The sequence below is a fragment of the Apis cerana genome, linkage group LG14 (genome assembly GCF_029169275.1).
Source record: "Apis cerana isolate GH-2021 linkage group LG14, AcerK_1.0, whole genome shotgun sequence".
NCBI lineage: Eukaryota > Metazoa > Arthropoda > Insecta > Hymenoptera > Apidae > Apis > Apis cerana.
In genome coordinates this window covers 8,082,201-8,097,476 of record NC_083865.1, presented here as the reverse complement: position 1 = coordinate 8,097,476, position 15,276 = coordinate 8,082,201, and the positions used below count along the sequence as shown (strand labels likewise).

The 15,276-nt window shown below is 40.3% G+C and overlaps 1 protein-coding gene across 1 annotated transcript in view; it reads right to left on the bottom strand.

Annotated features, from left to right (window-relative positions):
* LOC114577337 (zinc finger protein rotund-like) overlaps positions 1-15,015 on the bottom strand; it is a 200,677-nt gene extending 185,662 nt beyond the window's left edge. The window contains exon 1 of the mRNA XM_062084562.1: positions 13,207-15,015. Within this exon, the coding sequence (XP_061940546.1) occupies positions 13,207-13,383 (177 nt within the window). The 5' untranslated portion in view covers positions 13,384-15,015. The remainder of the gene's footprint in view (positions 1-13,206) is intronic.
* Between the last annotated feature and the right edge of the window lie 261 nt (positions 15,016-15,276).

Genomic DNA, 15,276 nt, shown 5'->3' with positions numbered 1-15,276 from the left:
CTCTTCCACCCCCCATTGTAGGAGGCCTCGAGGTCTCACGATGTATCGCACGCGCGTAACTTATACCTCGTGAGAGTACGTATCGTGGGGGATGTTGTTGCACCGTATTGTTGTGCAACGCAATTATTGAATTCATCCAGACAAAGGCTAATTAAGGAAACCTGTCTCGACGATGATACTTTTTCTTTCGCTCGAAAAAAAAAAATCGTCTCGTCGTAACAGAGCGCACTCGTTGTTCGTGAAATTGAACAAACTATCCGTCAACTATTTTCCTTGCGACCCTCTCTTCTGTCAAACGGATACTTCTCCCACGATCGAATTTTGTAGTATTCGTGATTAATAATCGGCTCATCGATCGTGATCGCGAAATGGCGGCGGAGAGAAATGGCGGAGATGTTTAATAAATTCTTTGTACGGCCCTGGTGTGGTGCACGCATCTGTCCGACTGTCAACGACCCCAGAAGACCGACAACGGCGACTTTGCTGCCATTCTTCTCGCGTTTCCGTCCATCAATCCTAGAAACTCGGCGTCGACGTCGAGGTGGAATGCGCGCGGAATATCGCCTCTCCTCATCTCACCCACGACACAGCGGTGGCGTACACCGCGTGGTTTTCTTTCTCCGTGTATAATGTAACCAGACTCGACCAAATGCCGAAACCAACCACAACGTCAACGACATTTTAACGTTCTTTCTTTCAGTTAAAACTTTCCACCAAAAGAGACAAAGATAAGGGAAAACACGCAATTGTTCTTGACGCGATATTTATTGCGCCGAAGAAATTTTAGAGCATACTCGAACTGTGTATTATTCCGCTTGTTGGAGCGGTTTGGCGGTGATAATTTTGAAAAATAATCTCAAAGTTTGGAACCTTCGATTCTGATCTGAGAGGGATATCGCATACTGCGTTGAAGAATTGTGCGTAACTTGTGCAACAAATTTATTAATTTTTAGCCTAGCTTTGAATTTCAAGTAGATCTTAAAGTAGTCATCGAGGAGGTATATACAGTATTAGAGAAGAATTGCAGAATAAATTTTACGCGATAATATTTGTGATATTTCGTCCACTTTACGATTTCAATAAATGCTCGTACAAAATCGTTTCGAGCAATTTTTTTAGACGTTAAACAAAATTAACTGCTCGCCCATCACTGTTCCTTTTTCGATCCATGTATAATAAGTATTTTACAAGCCGGGTATAAATTTCGAGAATTGATCTTACGAGATTATTAATCATCTCACCGATAAATTCGCGGGGATGAAACTTAACAAGCGATAAAATGTCTCGACGTGTCCGGGACACAAAACGAAACCGTTTTTAACCGACGCGTTTTCTAAAAAAATTTCTAATCCTTGCGTTTCGTATTTAACGCGTTGATCGTTTTTCCTTTGCTTGCCTTGGCGAGAAAAGAGAAATAAATTACGACGGAAGAGGAGAGGTAAATCGCTCCTCGACTAATGGGATTAATTAGAAGGAAGAGTCGTGTATGCAAATTATTCGACGATTCTCGAAATAGAAAACGATTTCTAAGAAACGTAGAATTAGCGTGGAAGAATTAGAAATTCGCTCTGCATTTCCATTACGAGGCTCGAGGTTCGCCTTTGTTTTTTTTTTTTTTTTTTTAATTTATTTACGCCATTCGTGGAAACGATAATGGCCCGTGTCTAATAGCGTGCAAGAATTTCGTTCTGACTGGTACAAGACCAGGATCGTGATTGGAAATCCGGAAATTGTGGGGAAATTTATTAAATTGCTTGAAATCGCCAAAACTTATTCATTTATTTTTAAAAGTGCAACTGCAATTTAAAAATTTCTTTTTCCGGATGTTGCAGTACCGAATTCTTCTCACCTCGATTCTCAATGCTGATCTATAAATTCAAGGTACTCCTTTTATTCCGATTCTCGATATCTCGATCAATGCAATTTTACACCGAATCACATATAATTGAGAGATTATCAACAATTCCTACCTAAAATCCTGATTATCGATATATTTCAATCATAACTGTTACATTATACTACCCAAAGTTTTCTCCATTCATTCGAGATTCCTTAAAAATTATTCCAAAATCAATTCCGATATTCCATTACCCTCTTTCTCCTCTCCAATCCATCGCAAACTTACAAAAACCATTCCAAAAATGAAAACAAAACAAAAAACTCCATTCCTCTCGTCTCGATGGACGCAAGCTAGATGACATATTTCCATCCCCTTGACTTAACATCCCTTAAAATCTTAATTGACGACAATTACAGATACCACTCCGAATACTCCATCCAGATCGAAGACTTTTTTCCACTCCAAAATGAAGTTTCCAAACTGAAAGCTAACTCCGATATTCCGTCATCCCCCACCTCTTCCTTCTCTCCCTATTCCAATCCATCGCAAACTTACAAAAACCGCTCCAAAAATGAAAATGAAACGAGAAGAAGCAAAAAACGTATTTCCATCCCCTTAACATCCCCCGAAATCTTAAACTTACTGACAATTACGGATACTATCATCGGAATACTCTCCACTCGATCCAGATCGAAGACTTCAAATTGAAAGCCAACTCCGATATTCCATCATCCCTCGCCCCTTCACCTAGAGAAACCACCCCGAGAAATAAAAATAAAACTCTAAGAAAGAGAGGGGAAAAAATCCTGCCCTCTCCCCGCGCCCTTCCGCTGCTCCCTTCCGCTCCCCTCGTCGATCGGCGCAGGGTATCCGGTGTACTTCGCCGTGGTGCGCTCGCGTGCAGCAGAGGCAGTAACCCTGAAGGTAAGGCGAAATGCCACCTGGCAGCTTTTTGTCGGCCCCTTACGCGAGATGCGATATCGTTTTTGCCCCTCCGTGTGTGCGTGTGCGTGTGTGTGTGTGTCCAAGCGGAGGTTTCCAGCTCCCTCGCTCCTTGCCTCTTCCACGGCCCCACTTCCGGTCTCCGCTTAAGCTCTGCCTAGGTGCCCGTGGGCCAATCCAGACCCGTCACCACGCCTCCCCCACCCACGCGCACCTGCGTTCACGCCCACCAATCGGAGGACGTGCTACCTGGACGTGAAACCAGACAGACAGAGGGAGAGAGAGAGAGAGCATGGAGAGGGAATACGGTGGAACGGGAGAGAGAGAGAGAGAGAGAGACGTCCTCCACGCGCACGCTCCGCGAACCTTCTTCTCCTCTTCCAACTTTCCACTTTTGCAGCACTTTTGTTCCTTTCCCCCTTTTCTCCTCCCCCGTGGAAAGAGGAAGGTTCGAGCAACCTTCTTCTCCAACCCTCTCCCTGTGAAAGCCTGCTTCTCTTCTTCATCTTGCCACGTATCTTTGCGTCGAGACGATGTCTCCACTTTTCCGTCCGTTTCGTTTCGGAGCAAGGACTTCGATGGGTGTGCAATTTTTGGCTCCGATGATTAAGGAGGGGAGGGGATAGGGGAGCGGAGGAGGAAGAACGGGTGGATTACTTGAGGGCGGGATTTGATTATTATTAAGGAGATACGTTCGTTTGGAAAAGGAAAATTCGTGGAATAATTTTGGACTAATTGTAAGGAAATAACAAGAAAGTATTGCTAATTGAAAGGAACCGAGTTTCGAATTCAATGAGAGATCTCTCGTGAATCGATGATTTGATAAAGAATTTGTTACAATTCCATATTTTTACGGTATTCCATTCGTTGCCGGTGCAAAGATCCTCTGCCATCCTCTCCCATCCTCGTCCAAGGGTGATAAAAAAATTACACGAAAAAAAATCCTATTCTTGACATCTTTATCCGACGCTCCCATTGTTCTTCGTCCAACGTAATCACGATATCACAAGGAAAAGGGAAACGTCTCTCGTCGACATCTTCATCCGACAAGCAGTGGAAACATCACGTAAAGAGCAGTAAAAGATACATAAAAAAAAAAGAAAGAAAGGAAGAACCGCGATGCCCGTCCAAAATCGAAAATAGAAGCGATCGAAGAGAAAGAGAATAAACAAACACCTTGAACTTAACCGTGGTCCGTATACCGAGGGAGAAGCTCGGTTGTCACCCGGCCTCACGGCCATTTTTGCAACGGGCCTCGCAAAAAGGCCCTTGCGCCCGCCAAATTTGGAAAGCCGGCCGGGCCTAGGCGCGGCCTTTTACGGCGGGGCCCGCTCGCCAATGGCCGCCTTCAACTTGAAAAATCGACTCTCCGCGATCCAACGCGATTCGTGTTTTAACGCCTACGACATCGCGCCTCGCTTCTCTCTCTCTCTCTCTCTCTTGTTTTTTTCGCTGTGCAACTGGATGAAAGGTTTGTAAAACCTTTCGATATCGACGGAATTATCGCTGCGAACGTTGCGGAATTTACGACCCAACGTCCAACGTTCCCGGCATACCCGCGCCTAGTAGAGTCATTTTTCCTTCTCCTTTGCGAAACAACCTTCGAGAGGGGAATTTCGCTCAAACGAGCGAGCACGAACCGAGAAATATGCGGGTATTTTTTCCAGTTCTGTCCTTTGGAAAATTATTTTAAGACCGCTTGGAATCATTTAATAGCTCGATTTTGTAACAAGTAAACACGGCTGTCTAACGGTATAGATAAAACTTGTACGATTAATCGTTGGAATATGTTGCGCCTGGTTTGAAGGAAGCAGAAAGGAAAAAAGAAAAATGAGTAAGAGAGTACACTTTGTTGGTTCGAAAGTTCGTGAAAATAATTGATCGATATTTAAAGAAGTCGGGAAAGGAGGTTTTTAATACGGACGAAATTCGCAGGATTCACGGGACGCGAATTTCATCCGCTTCCGCGTGCCTGCAACTCGCGGTAGTAATACGTTGTTTTTCTTACAATTAACTAAACGAGCCGCGCTCCCCCTCCTCATCTCAAACCGCCGACAAAGATTTTCCAAGCGGAAAAATCAACACGGCAAGTTAATTTCATTCAGATTTATGAGAATTAACGAAGGAGTCTCGATCCCTTAATTTCCTTTTACGGCCAGCCGACTCGAGCAATCCCACGAGTTTTCCACCCTACGGAGGAGGTCGTCGACCATCCTCAACCTTCTAAACAAAACAAAACCAAATCATATTTTCTTTCTTTCGTTAAAATTTAATCCTTTGCTTCGTTTCCCTTAAATTCGATGATGAAATCGGTTGACTTGATAAGAATAACGGGTATGCCATATTTTAGGAATGAAAATATTAACACGATGGAATACGATATTTGGAACACTAATTATTTTAGCAAGCAATCGAATTAATATTCGAATAAGACTTTGGAAAACTCGAGATAAAACTACCCTTTATATTTATAGAATAAGAAGCCAAATACTCTGATATCTTAGAATCATACAATCGAACGTCAATTCGAGTGGAAATCAAACGCGCGGTTAATATTGTCCAACGATTACAAAACTTGTGAGGAAAAAAGGAGGCGACCGAGGAGAAAGCGATGAAGAGCGAGGAGGAGTAAGATCGGCTGGAAGATCCAGGTGAGGTGATCGAAAGGGAGAACGGAATTGGGCAAAAAAGGGGAGATGTTTTCGCGAGATGGGATGGGTGATAAAACCAAAAACGGCAACAAGAGACGAAAAGTTGGGTAAAAACGGCGAGCTAATGTCGAGCTTTCCGCTCCGTGGTAGACTAGAAACGATCGCACTTACGGCCGCCGAGCGGAAAAGTGGTGAGACAGGACGAAGGGGAAATTGGTTGCACGTTGCACTTTCAGAGGCTTTTTGTCACTCACCTCCGACTCTGGAGCCAATGAAGTTCTCTTTCGTTCGTTACACCGCTCTTCCCTTCTCTCATTTCGATAAATAAACCATTTCGCCTCGATTAATGGACAACCCTTGAAAAAATGGAGCAAACCGATGGTAAATCCCTCCCTAAATTTCAAAGAAGATAATTCAAGAACGAAACATCGTTATAATCAATTATCCGATTTCTATTTCCAATGAAAAGAGAAAAAAAGAAATATCTTATTCCTCAGATCCTACGATATGATACAAGAATAATTAAAATTACCTAATCTCTCGCAACTTTGCAATTAACCTCATCCCCCCCTCTCTCTCTCTCTCTCTGTTTCATTATTCACTCACCATTCCATTATCCCGTTGCACAAAAACAAGAGACGTGACAAAAGAATCTGAAATCAGAACTCATAAAAAAAAAAAAAACAAGCTGCTCTGGCAACCTCGATGAAAAATTCTCTCTCCCTCCCTCTCCCAATTATCCCATTGTCCGAAGAAGAAGAGGAATCAAAGCGCTATCGATAACCCGCGATTAGCATAAAAATATACGTGAATCCAACGTTGACCTGACGAGATGACGGGATACGATTGGCCGTAAGCACGGCAATTAGTCACGGCCTTGCGATCCCGCGCTCGCACGTTACACCGTAATTATTCCCATAATCTGCTGTCATCGCGCTTTCCCGGTAATCGTTCGAATTAAATTCATCTCGGCTCCGCGGAGCCACGAGCCGTTGGATGCTCGTGGAATGGAAAACGGACGGACGGACGGACGGACGGACGGGGAACGAGCCGGTTGAAACGGGATATACATAATGTACATAATTGAAAAAACAAGGGCTGGCAACCAGCGTGGCAATTACGCTGGCGAGGGATACGAATTCATCCGCGCCCTCTTTTATACAATTAAGTCTGGCAACCTGGCTTGAAAAATCAACGCGCCGTGAAATTCATCGATCTTAATACTTCGATTTGAAAAAAATTGATTTTTCGTTCTACCTGGAATGTCACTTCTTCTCTTTTTTGCACGCGAGATTAATTAGGGGAATGATGATGTAAATTCGAATAAGTCACGGTCTTTTAATTTAATTCCCAGATTGTAATTTCTTTCTGTCGGTTAACTAGTTTTAATCATCTTTATTCGCAATGTAGAAGGAGTAACGATCGGGGAAAGAATGGCGAAGGAAATGAAACTTAGGAACAATGGATTTTCCTTTATTTTACAGGAAAATGCTTCTTCTTCTCACGTGTATTCAGAAAATATACAGCGAGAAGAAGAATTGGATTTTTCCATTGAAAAATTAAATTGTATCCGCTTGCAAAAATTTATTGATTTACTTAATAAACGCATATTTTTTTTAAAAGGAAATATCTATCTAAGGCAAACCTCGTTGATGGTAATTAAATGTTACGTTAAACGAGCAGTTGCAACAACAATTTGATGATTATATACTTGACGAAAGGGAAAAGAAAGTTCGTTTTCTAAAACGAGGCGCAGGATGCGCGAAAGAAGCAACGTGTTTCGTAATCCTTGATCCAAACGCGCGCGGTTTAACCCAGTTTCGCTCGATTTCCTAATTTTCCCTGCCGTTCTCTATCATCGTACGCAATTTACAGGCCTCTGTTAATCTTTTACGTCGGAGGAAGGGGGGAGGGGTGAAATATCCAAGAACCAGGAAATCGTTCCCTCTCTATTATTCCACTAGATGAAAGTTAATAATACGATCGATCAAAAGACAATAATCTTCTCTGACGCGAATTAAAATAATTCTAGCTCTAATGGGAGAAAAAAGAAAAAAGAAAAAGAAAAAAACACTTGTTGATTCTGAACATCTGATAGTAATGAATTATTATCCTCGAGATCGAATCGAATAATTGAAACGATTAAGGGAAAAATTTTCTTTAATTTAACAAGGATAATCGATATCTCGATATTGAACAATTTTCTCTTCTCTTCTAAATTTTTAATTGTAGATTGAAGACGATATCGATACATTTTTTTCTTTTTTTCTTTTTTAAATTACTATTAGAGCTCGGCATTATATTATACGGTTTAATGGCCTTTTTTTTCTCACGTTCGATAATCAGTTAGCTGTATTAAGATTACATTTAGATAATCAACATCGTACGAAATAACAATTTTTATAAAAAAAATTGCGAGAGATCCACGCCAACGATAAAAGATTGAATTGAAATTTCCTCGCAATGTTATATTTTTAAAGAAGAAGAAGAAAAAAAAAAAGAACAAATACAACACAATATATAATATTATCTACTCGAGAAACGATAACTCAATTTGATTTTGATCAAACTTGAGGAAAAATAATTGTCCACGTTTCGCAAAAAAAAAAAAAAAATATATATATCGAGATAAACTTTTAATCGAGCTCTTTCAACGTGCTAGTTGTATACAGTTATATCAAATAAAACCGTAATAAGAAACCGCGTTCTATTTAAAAGCTACTAACATATGCGTTATTTTAACTCTTTTTTTAAAGAGCGATGAAGAAAAAGAATCAGTTACACGGATACGATATTGTATTTGTTTTTGTCGCCTCACCAGATTTCCTGTATCGAGCAAGAAAAAAAAAAGAAGAAAGAAAGAAAAAAAAAGAAACAGACATGTCGCTTTTTTTCTCTTCACTCGCCACGACACGTTAATTGACACGTTGTTCGATCATGGATAAAAAGAGAAGAAGTAAAAGAAGAAGAAGAAGAAGAAGAAGAAGAAGAAGGAAAAGACAAAGTGAAAAGGAAAACGGAAAAAGAAAAGGCGACAAACGGAGACGATCGAATAATTATATCGATAATTATCGAGAAGAGAAACGTAATCTTTTGTCCAACGATAATCGTTAATTATCGTTGTTTAACCTTTTGCAATAACTCGAGTTACAACGTCGTTAATTACGATTTTATGCTACAATAAAAATGATCGATCCGTTCTGCTCGTCACGCGAAACTACGTATGATTTGTGATTGTTTTTTCGCGGTTATTACGATTGAACGTTGGGATTTTAGAACGTTGGTGATGCAACAATAGGATAGTTTCTTGCGCCGATTCAACTTCCCTTTTTTATGCGGAATCATGTGGTTTGATGAGTGTGGAGCGCGAGAAAGGAGAATGGAGAATTATTGATTCGGTGATAATTATCTGTATGAATCTTCTGCTGAATTGGAATCCCAACTTTTGCAAAGGGAAACACGAAACGATAAGGATCCTAGAGCCAGAGCGTTGATCCTGTACTCAGTCACTTGGGAAGGGAGCAAGTTAAAACTTGCTTCGATCGATTCGAATATTTAATGATACAAATTTTTCTCTAAAACTGCCTAAATTATCTCCAATTACCTGTATTTGATCGAAAAGAATGGTATTCCATATATCCAGCAAGAATCCACGCGATACAACTCGGCATAAAAAATATATATATACGAGGCGAAGCAAGAAAATAAAAAAATTTCTATTATCTTGTACAGACACCTTGATCTTTCCACAGGGAGGGGAAAAAAACGATCGATGCAAATTTCAATTGCGCTACTAATCAATTTTCACGATTCTCGATTTTGCGGAATAAAGGATCGGGAGGGAGGGGGGGAAATAACAGCTTTCTATACGATCGCTGTACGAAGAACTGTATATGCAACTATCCGAGTAACAAGTTCGAGATACTTTTTACAGGCAAATCATTTTCACAGGTTGACACGCCGGATTATTTTCTTACGAATGCGCGATCGCAAACGATTGTTTTTACACCGTGATGTAAAGGAAAAAAAAGAAAAAGAAAAGGAAAGGAAAATACGACGAAAAGATAAACGAATCGATTAATTACAAATTTGTTCCGTAATCGCGGATAAATGACACGAGGATTCGGTGCTCGACAAGAATCGAATCGGTTTCAGCCGTGAACAACGTTGCGCGTGGCGACCTTCTTTTCGATCCATTCTTTTCACTTCTTCGGAAAAGAATAGACGCTGAAAACTGAAGCAATTTGCGAGAAAGAGAATTCTAAGAGGGGAACGCCTTCCTTTCGATCGATTTTTATTTTTCTTTCTGCGGTTAAGAACAGAATGGATCGAGGAACAGAATGCGAGGAAAGATTTTTCGTTTCTCGCGAGATAAACGAGTGGGCAAATTTATCGGATAAGGTAATTTTTCTAATTTTCACGATCTCCTTCTTTATGAATGGAGAATTATTTCGAAACAGAGAAAGATCCTTGAAAAAGAGCAAAAAGGCGAGCCTTTAAATCGATTCAAAAAGCAACGATTTGTCTCCGCAAATTTTAAATTGAATTAAAATTTTCCATTCACGAAAATATACTTGAGAAAAATTGAATCCGACGATTCAAAGCTTCGCTCTCTCAAACATCTAAACAGGCCTAATCGGGAGAAGGGGAGGGAAAGACAGCCCCGATAGTCGATCTTTCTCGATTCGGCGTGTAAAACGCGTGCGGGGCAAAACAACAAGCCTATCGAGTTGGAGGATCGAGCGACATTTCACGGAGTTTCTGTCGCGGGCATATTGTACCACATTAATTACAGAAACGGCGCAATCATTCACCCAACGCGGAATGATGCAAAATAGCACGCGGAACTCGTGAACACCGCCGATGGATGCCCGCCGATTAACATTGGCGAGGTATCAGGTTCACTGCTACCCCGCGTGATAATCTCGATATTAATCTTCGTCTTCGAAGACGTACAATGCCATTATTGTCCCGGCCAGCACGATAATTTGCGAATGGTAAAAACTGGACTCGGACTCGTCCCCGCTTTTTTACGCGCCGAGCGACACAGGGGACGGAAAGAAACGACGGGGGTGAACGACCCCCGCGTTATTTCGTCAAATATCAAAAGATCGCTCCACTTCCAACTTTCGGACGAATACGATTCCCGTTTAACTTTTCGATCCTTTCGATCTTGCTGCTCGAAATTTTGAAAATCCTTTCTGATTGCTTCTTCTTTTTTTTTAAGTTTATTATAGAAAAATGATAGGTTTTTGATATTTATCGGATTTTTCGTCTGTTGTTTGAGCAAAATTGAGAGAAGAATGGAATTGACGAATGGATGATACTCGATAGAAAGGAAAATTCGAACAAAAAATTGAATGGATTTTAATAAATTTTGAATCCTTGTGTTAATTTTCAATATCGTTCGATTTCTAACGATTTCTTTCGTGAAATTGGAAAAATTTCGATAGAGGAATAATTTTACCGACAAATAGATAAATAGATTTTCCCCGTGAAAAAACAACATGCTGCGAGATGTATGCTTCACGAAACACTTCGTTAAAGATAAATCAAATAAATCAACGTGATTTATAATTTTCCGCGACGTAAATTTGCATTAAAATGTCGAACTAAGAATTATAAATACTAATAAATTATAACTACCTAGCACTTTCTTTTTTTTTCTCGATGATTTAATGATTTCAGTAGTGTACTCCAATTTAGAGAACATGGACATTGATTTTCCAATTGCATTTGATTTATGCGATATAAACGCGTCCAAGATAATCCTATTTTCCGCGACGAAATGAATACTTCTCGCAAAAACGTTGCTTCCGTTCGTTTTAACATTCCATTCCTCGTTGATTCCTCTCTTTTTAATAATTTTTGAATTCCGATCCTCTATCGCCATAATTTCTATCGACTCGACCCGATATTCCGTCTCAAAAATAAAAATCTATCCCCTAATTTTCCGATACGATTTTTCAAATTTATTCATTCTAATCGAAAAAGAAATATAATGATGATAATTTCAAAATTATAACATTTAATAACGAAAAAAAAAAAAAAGAAAACAAAAATGTAAGAAAATAAATAAACGAATAATCCAACGAGAATGTAAAAATTCTTAAATAATTAATACAAAATTTTCCAGTATGACGAAAAAAAAGATTTTCTTTCTTGGAAAAAATGCATCTTCCTGCCCTTCATTTCTCCGCACAATTGCACAACCACCTTGGTATAAGAATTCTCCCTACCAAGAAACGATATTGCATCCATTAACGAGAAAAATGAAACACACGGATTCCATACCGATTCACGACATCGTCGCTTAATAAATCAACGTAGAATCGTATCAGGTTGTTTATATACCCTGAGGAAAACCAAAAGCGAACTGATTCGCTCCTTAACTGTAACACGTGTGTTTTGGAACGAGAAATGTAAATCGAAACGGTATAAGGCAAAGGTGAAACAAAAAATAGGCGAACGATGGACAAACAAATCTGCTTAAAGCAAAGTAGCTCTCTTGACCAGGAAATATCGTTATAATTAGAAGTAACTCGATAGAAACCAGGATTCGTGAAATAAATTGCGAAAGAAATTGTTAAATTATCTGTGATAATTGATGATAACGTATAATCGAGAAGATTCGAATAACTATTAAATTTTTTCCTCTTAAAATTTTGAAAACGATGATATCGCGATGATGAAGAAAGTAAAAAATAAAATATTCCCGATTTCATTCTATAAATTTGTTTCAACAGCAATGAAACAAATAAGAATTATTTTCGTAAAATGAAAATTATTGATATCGCGTATTTTTAATTCATTACGATTAAACGAAAATCATATATAAATTTCATACACTGATTATCCTACTACTTTTTAAAATAAAATAATACAACCAGTGTATTGATAAATGCCTTCTTTAATATTCCGATTTACGGAGATTTTTTATTCAATATTTAATATACTTGAGCACCGCAATGAATAATAACAGATACTCGAAAAAGAGCTCCAAGAATTTCTTTGAGTCATTAAAAACGTTACTCCAAAGAGTGGCTAATAAAAACCAAGCAGACGAGTTAAGTTGTGGAAGAGGAAAGCTTAAAAAAGGGTGTTTCATTCAGAATCTTGTTCCGAACCTACTATTACGCGATTCCAGTCAATTACGTTCAATTTTGGCTTTCCTACCGGTTAACTCGATTAGGAATCCCTAGTCAATCCCTTTAAGCGTGAAATTAATTAAAAATAAAAATAACGAGAAACAATCGTTTAAGCAAAAATTATTACAAATATCTATCTAAACTCTTCGAATATCTAAACTCTAATATATTGTTTATATTGTTACAATATTGTTACTGCAGATTAACTATAAACACTCGAAAAGGAATCTAATCTTCCAAGAAAGCGACGTCGACATCAACATGATGCTTGAACTGTATAATCCATTACAGAGAAATATTAGATAAGAGTTCCAAAATATAAACATAGTAACGTGTTCCAAAAAATATATAGAAAAGTAAATCTAAATTTTCCTATTAACACTTATTTATTCTAATAAAAACCTAAACATAAACCTATTTATCGAAACTAATTATACCCGTAGTAATTATATCGATGTAATTATAATATAATCATCGACGAAACTAATATAATCGTTAAACAGTTTCTGGAAGGAAAATAATTAATTCCACGCTCAAAGGGGCCAGCGATAAAACAACGTAAGCGCCTACCGATAAAAAAAAAAGGAGAAAAAACGGCGTAAAAGAGTAAAGAAAAATTACTCACTTTACTCTGCACGTAGTCCAGGGCCAGCATACAATCCGAATATCCGCTCTCGGTCTTGATCGTGGTGCCGCCTTGTCCTGGACCGGTGGAGCAGAACCCGGAACCGACGACTCCGACGGGGCCACCGAGGCCGGCTGCCGCCGCTGCCGCGACGCTGTCCCGATACCACGGATACATATTTCACTAGAACACCTAATACAGTCACTTAATCGCTTTCCCGCGTCCAAACACTCGATTCTCGTCAACGAGAAATACGTTCGGCACCGTAGAATAGTCCCGAGGCGCCACGGTTCCTTATTACGTCACTGCGAACACTTGATCGCACTGCCGGTACGAATTTCCCTTCCAAATTTTCTTCTAAATTGAACACGATCCACGTACAATGCTCGAAAAACGTCGAGTTTCTTATTCTTATTTCTTTTTCTTCTTCTTCTTTTTCTTCCTCCTCCTCCTCCTCTTCTTCTCTTTGTAGTGAGAAATAACGACCAATACACTTTTCGAATAATTCACTATTGTGTTCCGATAAAAAGTTTTGTCCCATTCCCACGCATTTTGCACTGTGAATTTTCAAAATTGAAAAACGCACTACTCGAGGAAACGGAATATTTACGTTACATGTGTTCCAAAAAACGTAATCGAAAGTATAATCGAAAGTAACAGTAATCGAACGCACGAAATATGGCGTACGTGTTACGCCGCGAACAACCGAACTCGAACTATGGATAACTTCGTGCACGATGTAAACATAACATGTCGGTTACAAACGGCGTCAAGGGTGTACGTACCACACTGAGCTAATGTTTTCGCTGTCCATCTATCTCTTTCTTTCCAGCGTCGTGATTGGCTCGTAGCCTTCGATCGAGTCCAAACCGGTGAAAAACGTTTCTGTTAAAAATAATATCGTTCCTTGTTCGATCTTTTGACTAGATTATTCTACATTATCTTCCTTCCTCGTCTATCTTATCTTACGGTCCGTGTCTTTCTGTCTCTCTCGGTGTCTCACACGCACACACACATAGGCACACGATCGACACGCACTTTTCTTACGAAAAGTCTCGGTCGAACGTTTATTATTGCACACTGGTTACTCGTGATATTGCACTTCGAAACTGCACTCTTTATCGTATATTTTACTCTCTCCCATTCGTCCGAGCTCCCTCAGGACGTCCCTGTGATCAGCTCCGTCGACAGTTGGACTTCGTTTCCCACTGTCATTGCACTCTTTCTCACCACATCACCATTTACAGATCAGCTGCTCGTACGGCACTCCCAGTTCCATGATCGCGTTCCTCGAGCTCCAGGAAACGCAGAATGACTGGTAAAATTCTCGAAAAAGCCTACCGGCTTGCCATCGAAACGACAACCACCTCCTGAACAACGGTCCACGCAGCGAGGTCGATGTGTCTCATGATAAATAGTAGCTCGAAGCCGTTCACCTGTTCTCGTTGTTCTCTTTCCTTGCAGCTCGGATCCTCTACTCGTTCGTTCTGGCTCACTGCACGAGAGATTCGAACGCCGAATTCCGTGGAGAAGATGGTATCGTAACCGCGGCCATTTTACCGGCGACGAAAAGTGGCGGGAAAACGCTGCTACCGGAAAAGCGACCGTTGATTTTTCTCGTCAACTTCCTCTCGCGAATACTGTCGATCGATCACTTTCACTCGTCGCACAGGTAGCACGCGTCTCCTTCTGGAAAACGGATATCGTCCTTGCTTCTCTTCTTTTTTTTGTTTCGTTGTGACGAGCGGGGAAAAAACAGAACCGGCAAGGCCCGGAAATCGTGAACCGTGGACCGCGGACGCGGTTGCAGCACTGACGCGGGAGTCGCGATTCGAACAACCGTTCGGCCGTGCTCGGCCCTCTTCGGCCGACCTCGGCTCTGCCCCTCGCGATACATCGCGAGCTGCTCGTGCTGCGAGAATATTGGTGGGGGTAACGAGCTACCGCGGTGGGATTAGGAAAAAGAGTGGGGAAACGGGCGGGTTTTCTCTCTCTCTTATTATCCCCTTCTCTTTCCTAATGCCTCTTTCCTTCTCGCTCCTTTTATCGAATATATCGTTAGAGTTGTAT